The sequence below is a fragment of the Tinamus guttatus genome, unplaced genomic scaffold (assembly GCF_059628265.1).
Source record: "Tinamus guttatus ecotype Peru unplaced genomic scaffold, ASM5962826v1 Tinamus_guttatus_pri_ptg000202l, whole genome shotgun sequence".
In the NCBI taxonomy this organism is placed as follows: Eukaryota; Metazoa; Chordata; class Aves; order Tinamiformes; family Tinamidae; genus Tinamus; species Tinamus guttatus.
In genome coordinates this window covers 4,683,150-4,698,366 of record NW_028288736.1, presented here as the reverse complement: position 1 = coordinate 4,698,366, position 15,217 = coordinate 4,683,150, and the positions used below count along the sequence as shown (strand labels likewise).

Here is a 15,217-nt window from a genome sequence, read left to right as displayed (position 1 = left end):
ATATCAGACATTTGTTTATTAAATGTGGATTTTGCTGGCAGAGGCTTAAAAAGTAATCCAGGCCATTCTACAGCAATATGACTTGCAAGATTGTAATGCTCATGTAATCTTAGTTGCCAGCAGTCTGGCATTTAGCTAAGGACAACAAGGTTGTCACAGCAAGAGGGGGAGTACCACCTGAACAGGGTCACTGGCCTAGAGCTGCTATGAAATGGTCATCCCACTGGGAGACTCGTCAGCAAAACTGCCCCGTGGAGTTACCTGCTGATCTGCTGACTGCCCCTGACCACAGGAAGGATGCACTGTGTTTGCTGGCTAATGTGAGGGCAGAGCTAATGAAGAGCCCTCATCTGCTCTCCTTCTTCCAAAGTCCTAAAGCTATCAGGATCCAAGATCAGTAACAGCTTGAGTGACTGAAAAACTACCTGATACAGCATGTTCTGGTCCTTGGAAGATGCTGGGATGCATATAGGAGCAGTAAAAAACAAAAGGAAACAAAGAAATAAACAAAAGTCAAATAAAAACTCTCAAACAGTTTTGAGAAGGTTTGACCTCCTTTCAGCAAAAAATCAAGATTTTCAACAATGCCTCAAAACACTGATTTTCCTGAGGTAACTGAAGGGGACTCCAGTGTTCAAACAGATACATGAGCCTGATGCCTTAGGCTTCAGTTATCACCAAAAACTGGGCACACGCAAAAATTATGCTGTACCCTTGTGCCTTCCTGAAAGCACTGAAAAGCCTGGCCCCATAGTTCCTTTTGAAAGCTTCTTAACATATTTGTGACATGAACATTGCAAACTGCTTGCAAGTTATCAAAAACAAAAAATATCAACTGAGTATCCAATTTCGAGCCCTTTTGTATATTCTAAGTCCAGCTTTCTATCAAATTTAACCTACTTTTCAAACAATGCTCCACAGCAAAATACCGTAGATCCAGAACCTGCAATTGAAGGTTATGGGAGAAAGCCAGGGCTGCCTAGCTTTGCTTGCTCAACTGTCAGTAGAGAAAATAATCGTGCTGTTCATGAAGGTGGTGGCAATGTCAGCTACAGGCTCTCCGCCAGACTTAGCAGAGGAGCAGGTGGAAACAGTTGATTGCTCCTCCATCTACTTTAGGAAAAAGGCATTAAACCTACTTTCTATTTATTACAGGTATCACTTTGAATTAGTGTGTGCATCACCAGCAATTCACATGCAACACCGGGGGAAGCCCAGATATGAAGTCTTTCACCTATGCAGTTTTGTGATACGAAACTATGCTGCTGCAATCTGCAGTGCGTGGGCCAACTGCTGCGTTGAGGCAAAGCCCCACTGACAACCTGCCCACTGCATGGACACTGCAAAACAGTCATATTGAGCAAATTTGGGAGTTTTGGCTGAAAAAAAAGTATTCTTTAAGTGATTATATCAATACACTTAAAAACAAAGCACAAAAGCAAACAAACAAAAAAAAATACACAAATAAACAAAAAACTTGAAAATCTTTTGGAGCAGCTCTAATAACCACAAACTGACTAGAGCAGAGGAGCAAACAATTTCCTAGGAAAACAAACAAAATAACCCTTTTGTTGAAAGAGAAGAAAACCTATTTTCTCTGTGCAGACATCGCAGAAGCACAGCAAAGCTTTCTAGTCTACTTGCAACAGCAAATGGGAAAGCCTAAACATCAAGTAGCAATGAGTTACTCGGGTTCCTGTGTTTGTGGGAGTGCAAACCGAGGTAACCAGTTGCTGTTTGCATTGATTTGCTGAATTTTTAGTTAAATGAACCTAATGCTTTTATCTTTAATCGTCATTACTCACAGATGCAGCAACAACCATAGGTGACAAACTTGGACAGCTGGCTGCCTTTTTTAATGTGACATTATGCTGAAAGTGCTCATTCCCTACATATAACTCTTGCCTCACAGTGGCTAACATGATTAATTTGTACTGCTGGAGAGAAAAAGGCTTTCTTAAAGAAAAGATAACAGTCAGTTTCTTTGCTAGTATTTTTTGTTTGCTTTTTAGTTTCAAGTTCACCAAAAGCACTGGGTAAAATAATTTAGAGCCACAATAAATAGCAGCACTGTATAGATAAAATGGCCTTGAAAAAGGTTTTAGGGTGGTATATCTGAAAAGGTGACTAGCTGATATATTAAAATATCAAATGTTTGCTGCTCAGCTACCAGTAGAATGCTCTTAAATTAAGAGATTTTCTTTAATATAATTTCCTTTAACATAAAAAGCCCATTCAAAACAGCAAAAACCTTACCTTAGCACTGAGAAGACTCTAGCCATTTTTCCTATTGCTCTTATCTTGTTTCTTATAACCTCCTTTCGAGCTGCAGCTGTTGCTCCTATGGAAAATACATTAATAAGTTATAATGACTTACAAACAATAAACCACTACTCTGAAGTCTGAATACAATGATTTAATATATATAAGAAATGCCACATTGGTACTATACAGTTTGCCAAACTAATCTGGAGTCAAGACCCCAAACATGAATTCATTATATATAGTCCAAGATTGTTTCATCACTCTTGAACACGCTAGTTACTGGTACCTGTAGAGATGTGATCCTTTTTCTGCTACACATTAAAACAACATTTTTTCATCAATGTAATCCCATTTCGCATTTCAAAAAATATTTTCAGAGATGATAGTCTACTAAAAACAGTTTTTTTAAATTAGACAAAATGCATAGAAAAATATTCAACGTGAACAATGTCTGAACCACTAAAATCCGCATTCTATAAAAGTTTTTTTTTTTTTTAATGCAACAACAGAGTTAAAATTGATTGCCAAGTCTTATCATTTTAAGTGGAAAAACATTTTACTCTAATTTTCAAAAAAGTGACTATGGTACAAATTTGGGTCCAAGACAGCCCTAGCAGCCATTTTCTTCATCCTTCTCAAAAATATATTTAACTAGTTATAAAACCTAGAAAGATGGAATCTTAAAAAGCAGCATGAGTTTATGGGCATTGTGGTAGCTAGTTGTGGTCAAAGGCTTCCAGGGATTCAACTTTCTCCTCATCACAGCCGCAGCTTGTTTGAGCTCCCTGCTGCTCTGGGAGTCACAAGCTCACAAAATAAACTGCCTTAAAAAATGGAGCCCAGACTGGAGGCCAGCAAGTTTCGTACATGCAGTCCTTACTCAGATACTACCAAAGACATCCAAGTGAAATAACCACCTGAACCGGGAAACCAAGTACTTGTACTAACACATGATCAGAAACAGCCATTTCTGTTAATAAGAAAAACTCCTGCGCTGCAAGAAAATGCTACAATACACCAAGGAAAGCAGCTTCAGTAAATAACTAAGTGGTGACCACTAAGGCCCCAAAGATTTCTGCCCAGAGTGCTGAAGGAAAGGGAAGCGTGGCTCCTATGGACACTCTCTGACAACTTGATCTGAGGCTCAAGAGTGCAGCTAGAAAACTGCTATAGCACCTCACTCTAGTGGTTCCAGAATTCAAGGACAAAATAAAACATTCTGTTTTCCATTCTTAAGAAATCCATCAATTTCTTGTTGGATCCATCCCAGAGGCTCAAATGGCAGGAAAGGCCAATACCTGGGGCACTGATGCTGGCACTGAAGACAGCGCTGAGGGGAGGCAAGGAAGAGGAGGAGCTGAGCTATGCACCTGAAGGGCCTTGCCATACAGACCCTCCCTTCAGTGTATTTTGAGTGCAAAGTGGCTTTGGCCACAAGCAGTCAGAGTGAAATACTGGCTCCCCTGAGTTCATAGGCCAGCTGCCAGATGCCCCCCGTGGGGCTTCTCCGTGCATCTGCAGCCCGCCTGCACAGGGCACCGCGAGGCCTTCTCAGGCTTCCCCTTCTCTCCACACCTCTCTGCTGGCAGCAGCCCCTGCTCCTGTCGCCAAGCACGGCTACCCATCCTACTGCAAATCTCTCTGATGCAGTAACTGCAAACTCCATGGCTGCTTAACAGTGTTTCACAGGTGAATAGATGCCTTGACTGGTATCTAGGATTTTGGATGAGGTGAAACAGATGCACAGGTTTTTTTTTTTTTTTTTATGAGTTTTGCTTTCAAAACAAACAATCCTCCTTCTCAGAAGTTTCAAAACTGAAAATAAACTCAACTTCTAAACCACACAGCTCTTCAAAAGCAAGCAATGTAACCATAAGAACAAATATCACAGATAATGACATAAAAACAAGGATGACTTTCACTGCAACATGTAATATTGGGGTAGCTTAAGTTTAATCCCAAACAGTGCTGGGGACAAGTTTTATCAACTTTATAGCTTGGTAGCTGTGAGCCTGCTGGGTACCGGCAGAGCACCCTGCAGCAGCACGTGCAAAGGGCGCTGTGTGCATGGCTGCTGCTAGGTTTTTGTTCATGCTGGGGAACAGAAACCTGATCTCTTATAATCAAGCATGCAGACTTGGCCTAGTTAAATAGGATGTATTAATTCCAGGCATTTCTATTTGCCCCACTGATCTGTCCAGAGATCACATCTCTATCTTGAAGCTCAGACTGGAAGAAGCTCTGGTGACAAAGATAACTTTCAAATAGAGAGCTTGTCCTAGGCATAAATTCATTGTTCTGGACAACCAAGAGTGAGAGAAAAGGTAGCTTTAACTCCTGTAGATTTACTGTATTAGTTAAAGCTTAATGAAAAAAAGAAAACAGTAATAATTCAATTCGGAAATAGAGAAAATATATTCCTAGCTCAGCTCCTACAATCTCATTGAACTATATTCTCAAGGCAGATATGACGTGGTTTTCACTCCTCTGGAAGCAAAACTCCTTAGTTAAAATAACAAATACCTTTTCTCAGGTCTCACTATCCCTGTTCCTTTGTTTCTTAAAAACCCAAACTGCTTCAGTTGATCTTGTAAGTAAAGTTGACTGCTTTCAGCCACTATTTAGTATTTCAGAAAATACAACCAAGAATTAAAGACTGGCAATATAAGTCATTCCTGAAGTAACTATCTCCCCAAAGCCCTGACATTCGCAATGCGATATTGCCGTGTTAGCTCTGACTGGCTGCAGCTGGTGAACAGCCCTTGGATTCCATCCCACTCCTGCGCAGCCCTCCGACTCCCGCTCCCACTGCGAGTGCTCTGGGTCGGCACCGCGAAATCCACCATGACCCCAAAGCTCTAGTGCCTGACTGCAGCTAGACCTAAACATACACTTATGTCAAAGAAAATAGGTCATAGCCAAAGAAACACCTATGGATAAAATGATTAAATTTAGCCTTTGCAAACATTGCCTGATATCCCCTTAAAACTTTTCCTTCAATATCTTAAATCATATATCCATGAAGAGAACTTAAAAATAAAATTAAAAAAAAAAAAACTTGGTCAACTGAAGTTAAATTTAGAGGAGATATTACTTAGAGGAACGGGAAAGGAAAAAAAAAAAAAAGGTCTGAATCTTACTTTCTCAAGTAATTTAACACTTCTTCCTGAATTTTGGATTTATTTCTTATGCAAAATGTAATATAGACATTCAGGTTATGAAGCAGAACAATGAAAAATACTCCAAGATTTAGGGATTAATGGCTGGATAATGGTACTGAGTAAAGACACCAAAACAAAATCTCTCTCAATAGTATCCTAATATATTACATATGACTTAAGCAGTAGCCAAGTGATACAAAGGTAAATTAAGGAAACTTAAGCCCTAAATTTATTAAATACCTTTCTTCTGTGCATAAATGGCATCTTCTTAAGGGTTCCAAAAGGGAGGGGGAAAGAAAAAGATCAGTGATGGTTGTAGAATGAAAATAAAAAAAAGAACATTTGACAACATCAGTGGAAACACTATGTTTAAGTAAAGTCTGAAAAGCAGAAAAGAAACAAATTAGGTATGGAACATCCAAAAGGAAAGAAACAGATGGAGAACTATTGGGGAGGAAAAAAAAAAAATTCAACTGAAAGCCTTGTTAGTAGGTTGTGCAGGAAGCCAGCATGCAGCTTGCACTGCCTTGGGCCTGCCATCCCTTCAGCACCTGCTTTCGCCCATGTTATTGAAACTGCTCTGAAGGGATCCAATCAATTTCTGTTGCTTTTTTGAACTAAGAGCCCTCCATGTCCCACTTGGCTTGGGGCATACCTGGCTGTCAACACCTTTTCTTCACAAATATCACAAGCCAGTTTCTCTGGCTTATTTATATACAACACCACACTGCACTGCAAAAATTGAAAGGATTGCACTGCATTGCAAAAATGCAAAGGATTGCATTTTTAAGACTCAAAGCAACACAACTGCAGCACTGCAGAGGCCAGGCCCTGCTGCACCATGACTCATGTTTGGGCAATGTTGCCTGATCGTGTTGCAGAGGAACATGAAACACTTTGGGTATAGAAACAACTGTTTCTGGCAAAAAGATAAACCACCATATTAAAACATTCCTTTTTCATGAAACCACAAAGAACAGGCACTGCAGCCTCACCTTGCCAGTATTGCAAAAAAAAAAAAAAAAAAAAAAAAAAATATATATATATATATATAAACCAATGGGAAAAAAAAAAAAAAGAGACCTCTGCTAGTTACAAGTTAACTGATTTAAAAGCTAAAGGTAAGAGACTCTCGCTTGCATAGCCACAAACCTGAATGCTCTTACTGATGTGCTGTGCAGCAAGCGGCACCTAAGGAAGAGGCCTTGGCTATTGCTAACTCAGTTTCCGTGCTCGTTGCCGCAGAGCTCTCCCTAGGCTGAGCCTGTTGTGCTGAAGAGCTGGGGCAAAACGCACACGCTACTGCTAACCATGCAGCTAGGTTTTGATCAGCAAGACATGTTTGACTTGGTAATTTGGTTTAGTCTCAGAGTGCAGCAAGCCTCTAACTCCAGGCAAGGAACAATGGCTGCACTACGACAGTCGCTTTTCCAGAGGAAGGCTGGGAGCTTCTGCTGTCAAGGTGGTGGGAAAATTAATGCAGGTAATTAAGAAGTTCCTTTATGCCAAATCATGATAGCGACACATACAAAGCAAGCAGAGCATGTGGGTCAAATTGTCTATTGTATTATTCCACCCTTTTAATTAGCAGCTTAGTTTTTCAATCAAACGCATGAGGCCAGAAGTGTTACCAATTAAAATACAACAGGATTCTGACTGTATACTGGCTAGATAGAAGTATTTGTAGCTCGGGTTGCTAAGCAATACATCTGATGCACAAACCATACAGCATTCTAGCTAATGTTCACCCAAGACATTTCTGCTGGATCAGATTATGTTGCAACCACCAGTGCAAACAGGAAAGAAAAAGTACAAGAGGAAAATTATCAGAGATGAGAAAGCTTGACATATCTTGTCCTTTCATTTTTAAAGCAAGCAAACCCAAAAGGCCAATACAGGCCACCAAGGAAAGACGACTAAAGGGCACTAGTGTTGCTACTGAGGTGCTCTCCCACTAAAGTACATGCACAAATTGCCTCCAATAAACCCATCAGATTCTCACAAAGTTATCGCCTTAAGGAAGGAGAGAAAAAAAAAAAAAAAAGAAAAAAAAGAAAAAGGAATACATGCTGTCTAGCATCCTGCTCAGGGCTAAATGTAACATGCAGGACGCAGATCAAAAACCGGCTCACAAGAACACCATGCAGTGAGGTCAGGCAATATTGATGGGTTTTTGTTTTGAAGGGAAAAGTGAGAGGCGAAGACAGAGGGCAAGAATGTGAAAGAGAAGGTAACGAATGATCAGTGCAAACCATAGTGATGGATCATTCTCATTACATGTGGGCACCCAGGTCAGGGCATGTTCAAACTGCAAGGAGAGAAAGGAAATCAGCAGCAAGCTCTGAAAACTACAGATGATGCAGAGAAGTGATGGTTTAAGGGAATCATTTCATCAAACAAAAGGCACCCGCTGTTGCAGATATCGGGCATTTTCTATCAGTGTAAAGAAAAACATTGGTGGATGAAATGACTGTGCCCCGCAGTCCTCCAAAGCAGCTAGGCAAAAATTATCTAAGAAAAATTGTAGCTATGTTGATCCACTACAAGGCTGTCAATATGCAGCCTTGGCAGACATCTGTAAACTGATAATCATTAGGTCTATTTCATCAAGACCACAAAAGAAACATATTTGGTATTCCTCCTCCTCAAAAAAAGCAATGCTTGAAGGAAGAAAAGTAAAAGATGACAAAGCTATCTCCGAGAGAAAGATGATTTTCTCTTACAGTAGAGATAATAACCCAGAAGGCACCAGGAAATCATTAAATATCAGTCTCTCTCAAATTTAATCAATTCTGAAATCTGCTTTTATGCATGAATTCTTCCATCTCTTCCATGTGTCCATCCACACTGACCTACTGCTGCCAGTGAGTGGGAGGGCACCCATGAGCACAGAGGACCAGCGTTGTCGACTACCTCGACAGCTACCAGTGGACATGAATATGTGCAAATTCTGGATTTAGCTACACCTTCCTGTGACTTTCCAACACCTCCCTTAACACCATGTTTTACATAGGGAAAGTGTTTGTCCAGAAAAATCTGAGAGTCCATTTAGACCACAGAGTTAAATACTGTGGTACCAAGAACAATTTATTCACTCCTCATGCAGAAGTTTTAATGCTGCTGGCTAGACTCCGCAGCACAGACCCGTGTTGAGGAAGAAGATTTCAGCCTGCCCTCCTGCTTGGGCAGTGGCAGTGCTGCAGGGCCGTGCACCAGGAAAGCCGGGAGCCGCCTGGGTCACGCTCCTCGCACCGCAGAGAGCACAGAAAACACCATGGCTTCTTGCAGCTGCAGGACAGTTATTTTCTAGATGCTGTAGGAACACAGTGTCATGAAAGACCCCTGACGTGTCCTGTTTGCAACCATGAAAACATCCTGCTGTAACTTCTGTACGGCAACACCAACACTCTCAGTATAAGGTGAAAAGAGGTCCAAAAAATTTAGCATTGGCCTATCCGTATTCTACTTAGTGTCTATGAACATTTACAGCACAACTTTAAACAAAATTATTAGGCCAAGGCTGAATTCATTCAAAAACCTCCTCATAAGGCCTTTGCTGTGACACTGAATTCAGTGGTGTTTAAGCCTGTGCTTAAGAGCTTTCTTGAGCCAGAGATTTCAAGCACACAGGTCTCTTGCTACTGCAGAGTTTTTACTCAGTGTATGCCTCCACACAGTTTCAAACATTGCTTTAATTACACAGTAGCTACTTATTTAAATTTCATAAGAAAAAATGGGTTCAATATTCAAACAGGTGTTTTCTTCTCGGCACTGATTACTGGTTTCAATATATTCAGCTTTTGTTCCGAGTCCTGCAAGATAATGGTTCATGTCCACACTACGTAGCTGCGGCAGAATGGAGACTTTTTATTTCCTCCAAAAACACAAACAAAGTGCTATAATCTATACGCTTCTTTCCCATCACACAGGAAATCTGTGATATAGGTCCTTTTCTAAAGGCTAAAAATTAAGATAGTGATCATTTTAATTATTGGCTATTAATTACAATTTCATTAAATATTTGTCTTTCCGAGAAGTTCTTCATTGTCTCCTCCTTTCGTTTTACCCAGAGACATTCTGAGATTATTTCCACTGGTTGCTTTGTGATGCTGTATTTTTCAAAATTCTTTTTAGCATATTATATTACTTGTTCTTTCTGTTTTTTTTTTTCTTTTAATGCAGAAAACATTTGCAGTAAGAGCATTAAGAACACATGGGATTTGTTCAGAACTGTTCAACTGAGAAGGAAGATTATGGAGAACTGCAATTTACTCTTACACAGTCATAACAGAAAACAACGCCTAACAGAATAAATGTACTTCTGAGAAGCTTCAGGCTGCAGGACAAAACATCCCATACAATGGAACCAGCAGGTATGAGGAATGAGGTAACTTATCCTATAGATTCCAGACCAAGTGACAACATAAGTGAAAATCCTTTTTCCCCTTTCTTTTTAAAAGCAGAAACTTTTCTTTTTTTTTTTTTTTTTTTGCATACATTGACTTTTTAATGCTTATATTGATTCTGAAAGACTGTGAAATAAAAAATTGCATTTAAAAAGTTTTCTGATGAACAAAATAAAATTTCAAATATTGTTCTTCCAAAGTTGTAGGAGATATGCTTTGGAAGTAGTGCTGCAGGAAACGTAATTACTACAGATCAAATTATTTCATCCATTTAGTGAAGCTTTCTACTGGAAACACTGGGATAATGTGCATAAAAATCAACAGCTGACCCCTTCAAGACAACACAACCCAAATTTCATGGAAGGAAATACATTTTCTTCAAAATCAAAAATAGCTAGACCAGCAAGAGACTTGTATTTTTCGCTAGGGTTAGAACAGGGCAAAAGTTACATTAATTCTTTCCCAAACATGCAGTAAGCAAATCCACTGGAGTTCAGCACAACAGTTGCTTTGAGCAGCCGAGAACTTAGATGAGATCCAGAAAATTATCCTAGGGTTAGTGAATAAACTTTTACAGTAGTTTCAAGGCAAACAATCCCAACCAAAGAGAAGGTTCTTACCATCAAAACCATCTTCCTCTGTCCCTAATTCATCATCTGAGCAGATGTTCAGCACGTTTACCAGCATCTCTGTCACTGAAATAGGAAACAAATGCAAGATGTTCATACTGAAGTTCACTGGTCTCTCTGAGAGCAATCTATACGTGTAGTAGTGTTAATGAAAACTCAGTATCTGAATGGCAACCGCTTTTTAAACAACAGGGACCTTACTCTATATGTGTAGTAATACAAGCTTGAATTGGGTCATCCTATGTACTCAGCAAAAGGGCTGTTTGCATACACTTCAACAAATAGCTGATCCAAAAATACCAAACACCACTACAAACTAATTTTTAATTTCTTATTTATTTTTTAAAAACATGCTCTTTCTGCAAATATCAGACAACCTGGTAACATTCTTTTCTCCCTTTAAACAAATTCTTGCTTTTCATTTTACTAGGACAAAGAAGTGGTGAACAGAATTGACCACTCTCCACTTCGTGCCGCGTTGCTGCAACATTTGAATTCCTTATGTAGTAAATCAAAGGACTGATATTCCCACTGAAAAAGTTTTAAAAGGGATCACAAAAATAACTTCATTTATTCTGAGGTTTTGCATATTGTACTTTGAATTTAGCAAAAGCTTAATTCTTCTGAGGTGACTATAAATTGGTAGTGTCCCCTAATTCCAGGACAAATAATATGGCTAGAAATGTCATTTTAGTTATGCTTATAATATGTACAGCTTGGTTACTGTACAACTTGTGCACTGAAGGCTTGGCCTCAAGCTGCACCTGAACTGGCACCAGCCCTTTTTGAAAAAGGCAACAGTGGGAAACTAATTGGACAGCACACAGTGCAAGTACAGGCAACTCCCCCTCCAAAATCACAACCAAGAAAGTGGCATTTAGAGTTCAATAAAGTCAAAGTTATGAGGTAAAAAATGTGAAATCATTAGCAGACAGATTAAAAACTTCACTACATCTACATGTAATAAGTATCATTAAAAGGGTTACCAAGCACATCTAAACTTGCAGCAGCTACACAGGCTGAAAGTTTAAATTTTATAAACAAGTGGTGGTTAAAATCTTCTGTGACCAAAATGATGGTTTGGCAAATTAAGTGGTTGGGACAAAATTACGTTTTTTCTAAATTAGTGAAGGATTTAATATTTTCCTATAACGGTATTAGGGGAAAGAATTTCCACACTACCAATGACCAGTGTAACTAACAGCTTCCTACCTTGGATGGCCTTTGAGGGCAAAAATCTATAAAAAAAGAAATAAATAAAAAGCCGTATAGAGCACCAATTCTTATTCTCATGAGATTTATTTCGCAGAGAAAGGGAAAACATGGATTTCACCTCCTTTTTCCCCCCCTTCTGTGGCTTAAAAATTTCCAAGCTATTGTCAAGAGTGACCACTGGGAAGTCATAAGGGAGTGAAAAACAGAAGCATTCATGGTCGCAGAAGTTTGCTTAAATCTTACTGTGTGGTCTACAGCCTCTCCTGAGGCTCTCTCCTGAGAACAATCTCTGTGGGAAATCCCTGGAAACTATCATTCAGAGCCATGCTCAGAGAGCACACTCATCCTAAAAATATCTAGGCCTAAGAAAATGAAAACATGTTACCTGCTTTACAAATGTACAAGCTGCATCACCCTGGATTATGCAACATCTCCATTAGTGGAAACAGCTGCCTATTCTCTGTTAATCTATTTTTTTATTGTCTACCTGTTTTGTTCCCAGTGACCTCATATTTCTTCTAGCATCTTTCCTAGTAGGAAGGAGTAACTGAAAACAAAGCTGACTACAGGTAAGAATCACAGCTGGCTGTACTTTTAGTTGCCTACTAAGAGAGAACTATTATTCTAAGCAGCTTTTAAGAACTTGTTATAGTTTTCTAGCAGTAATTGCGGTTACAACAATATGCTACAATGGATGGATCAAAGCAAGTTTCATCTCAAGCCTTAAAAAAGATGACTTGAGGTTTTAACAGCTTGCCACTATGTATGTATTGAATATGGTAGACCATGGGGCTTTCCTACCTCTTGTGCGCTTGCCATTCCTAGTACAGCCTTGTTTTCAGGCAGCATCAAGAGCTTCATGATGCAGGAAGACATTGGTTGCACTCATTAGCTTCTGCTCACTAGGAATGAGGCACCATAAGCTCTGGGCAAAGAAGGGGCCAAGGGGCAGGTTTTTCCCTCCTGCCATCACCCTAATGCTACTAAGGGCTATCTAGGGCCTCGCCACACCTGTAACAATGCAGCATCATCTAACTGAGACAGTTGGATAAGGACATAACCTTCATGTACCAAAGTCTTATAGGATGTTCTTCAGGCAGTAAACAACATGCAAGAGAATACCAAAGAGCTTATAAATGAACAAATCACAAGAATTTTATTCAGGATGTTTCATCTCTGGCTGGCAATGTCATAAACCTATTTCCACAGCAGAAACAGTGATATCATTTCCTCGAAAGAGGGATATGGGAGGTGTTGTAATTGCTTGTCCTCTCTAAGGCCTGTTTCTTCAGTTTTATCCTCTAAAACAAGTTATCTGCCTTCAAATTATTCTTGTCATTTCAGATAAGCTGGGCCATGTACAGAGCAACTAACAAACCACCCTGTAATTTCTATGAGCAAAGCAAATTTACATACCTTTCTCACCCACGAATGGCAAGGACCAGGTAAACACATCCATGAAATTGGGAAGCCAGTATGGATGAGGGGAGCAGTTGAACTGTCTGATATTCATAACATTGTTCTCATATTTCAATACTGCAGCTAAAAGGGAGAAAGAAAAGAAAACAACAAGCTGTCAGCTACACACGTGTGACTGGCTCCCAGCCCAGCAGCAGCCACTGAGGCTGCCAGCCACCTGACGCAGCAGGACCACTTGACCGTGAGTTGTAACAGCAGGCAGCCCCAGGGAGGTCACAAGCTGCCTGTGCTCCAGAGGCTGCGCCAGCAGCTTCCCCTGGTGCTGAGATGTGCTGAGAAGTGAATCGATACCTGTCCGAGTAGACAGGCACATGGCCTCTGGGATCCCCCACCAGAGGGGAACAAGGCATGCTATCCACAGCCATGCATTTCATTTCACACACTCAGCTGAGTGCCTCATGATCACGGGGTGGAGATAGCAGAAAAAAAGTGTTTATTCCTTTGAGTTTGAATGAATTTTTCAACATCATTCATTCATAGTCATGTAGAGCTGATGATACTTTTCTGTCACGTTATTCAATTCTACACACACTAGTCCCTGCTCCCTTTAGTGTGAGTGCATAATAACAGGATTTATCTTGCACCATTTAAAATTTATGTCATTCTTGTCACAGTCCTCAAAATAAACAAAAATACTACTACATCTGCTAAAGGGGAGACAAACAGATATTTATGCCATAAATAAATATATGCTTTTTAAAGCACCTGGGCAACTTCAGTGCTAAATTGTGCTAATGAACTTCTGGTGTTTATCTGAAATAGGATTTGATTGATTTTGGAAAAACAGCTTAAAATGAACAGAACAAAGGTATTATAAAGCATAGCAATAAGCAGCAGCCATTTGTTGCCAGAACAGACCATCATTGTATGGAGGCTCAGTGCAGTTCAACAAAAGAAAGCTGAAAGAGGGAAAGGATGACTATGGTTTGGGTCTAACTGAAAGGAGTGAGAAGGAAGGCAGTGAAGGCAGAGAGAAAAAGAAAGTAGTGATTTGGTTGATGGACAAAGTACTAATACTGAGAAATAATACTGAAAATATAGCAGATGAAATAACTACAAAAAGCCTAGACAAACTATCAAAATATTTATGAAATAGAGGAGCAAATATTTTTTCACTCATCGAGAAAAAAAGGTAATTTTCTGATGACTACCTAAAACAAAAGCCTCTCACTGTCCCCAACACAGAGACATAAAGGTTTGGAAAAAAGCAATTAGTAGAGACTGTAGACAAGACCAAGCAATTAGTAGAGACTGTAGACAAGACCTTTGATCAAGATGGGATTGAGACAGTCAACAGAGCTGAAGTTTCCACGCCCTGCAAGGAATGATGGTGCTTACATTTTCATTAAAAAAATTCTAATGTTAAAAATAAGGGTAGATTTTCAGTCCTTTTTCAAAACAGCTTGATGAACTTTAGATGACATTCACTGGTCAACTCCCTGTTTGCATTTATACATAGCTCTGAATGTAATCCCAGCTCAGACGCTCAGTCTCCTGCAAACAGTGACAGAGACTACATTATTTTTATATGCTCTCCTTTTAATAATTCCATCTCGTAGCACATGCAATTCTAGTTCTGTAGCAGTAGACGAGCTGTTATCAAATAACTTTTACTCAGGAAATATACTTAATGTATTGGAAGGCATGTATATAACTAAGTAAGTTTCAATTTGCCCTTTTCAAGTCATGAATAACCACCCTGAGGAAATCTAGTAACTTGTGACCTTCGGAATGATCCTCCTCAGCTTTAGTTAAATAAAATTCAATCAAAAGCAGCAATACACATGATAATACCTTCTTAAGCGATGAAACAATAAGCAGTAAAAGTATGTCAGAGATTCTATGTCAAAAGCATCCAGAACTTAAGACGTATCATGCTTTATTTTCTCCCTTCATCCTGCAGTCCCCATTGTACCTTCCCAGTGAGAAGCTTTGTTCCAGCAGCCAGTGGTTCCTGAACAGTCACTGCTGGCCAGGAAGTGTCACGGTACAATTTTGTCACAGTTACGTATCAACGCAGTGTCTTAAAGAACTGCCTGGAGATGAACAATTCCTTCTAATT

At 39.7% G+C, this 15,217-nt stretch overlaps 1 protein-coding gene across 2 annotated transcripts in view; it reads right to left on the bottom strand.

Moving 5' to 3' along the window:
• The window catches only part of PPP3CA (protein phosphatase 3 catalytic subunit alpha), a 165,098-nt gene that overhangs the window by 9,554 nt on the left and 140,327 nt on the right, over positions 1-15,217 (bottom strand). For both annotated transcript variants that reach the window (XM_088524015.1, XM_088524017.1), the window contains exons 9-11: positions 13,093-13,218; positions 10,453-10,527; positions 2,257-2,341 (exon numbers count right to left, since the gene is read on the bottom strand). In XM_088524015.1, coding sequence (XP_088380141.1) covers positions 2,257-2,341; positions 10,453-10,527; positions 13,093-13,218 — 286 coding nt within the window. The remainder of the gene's footprint in view (positions 1-2,256; positions 2,342-10,452; positions 10,528-13,092; positions 13,219-15,217) is intronic.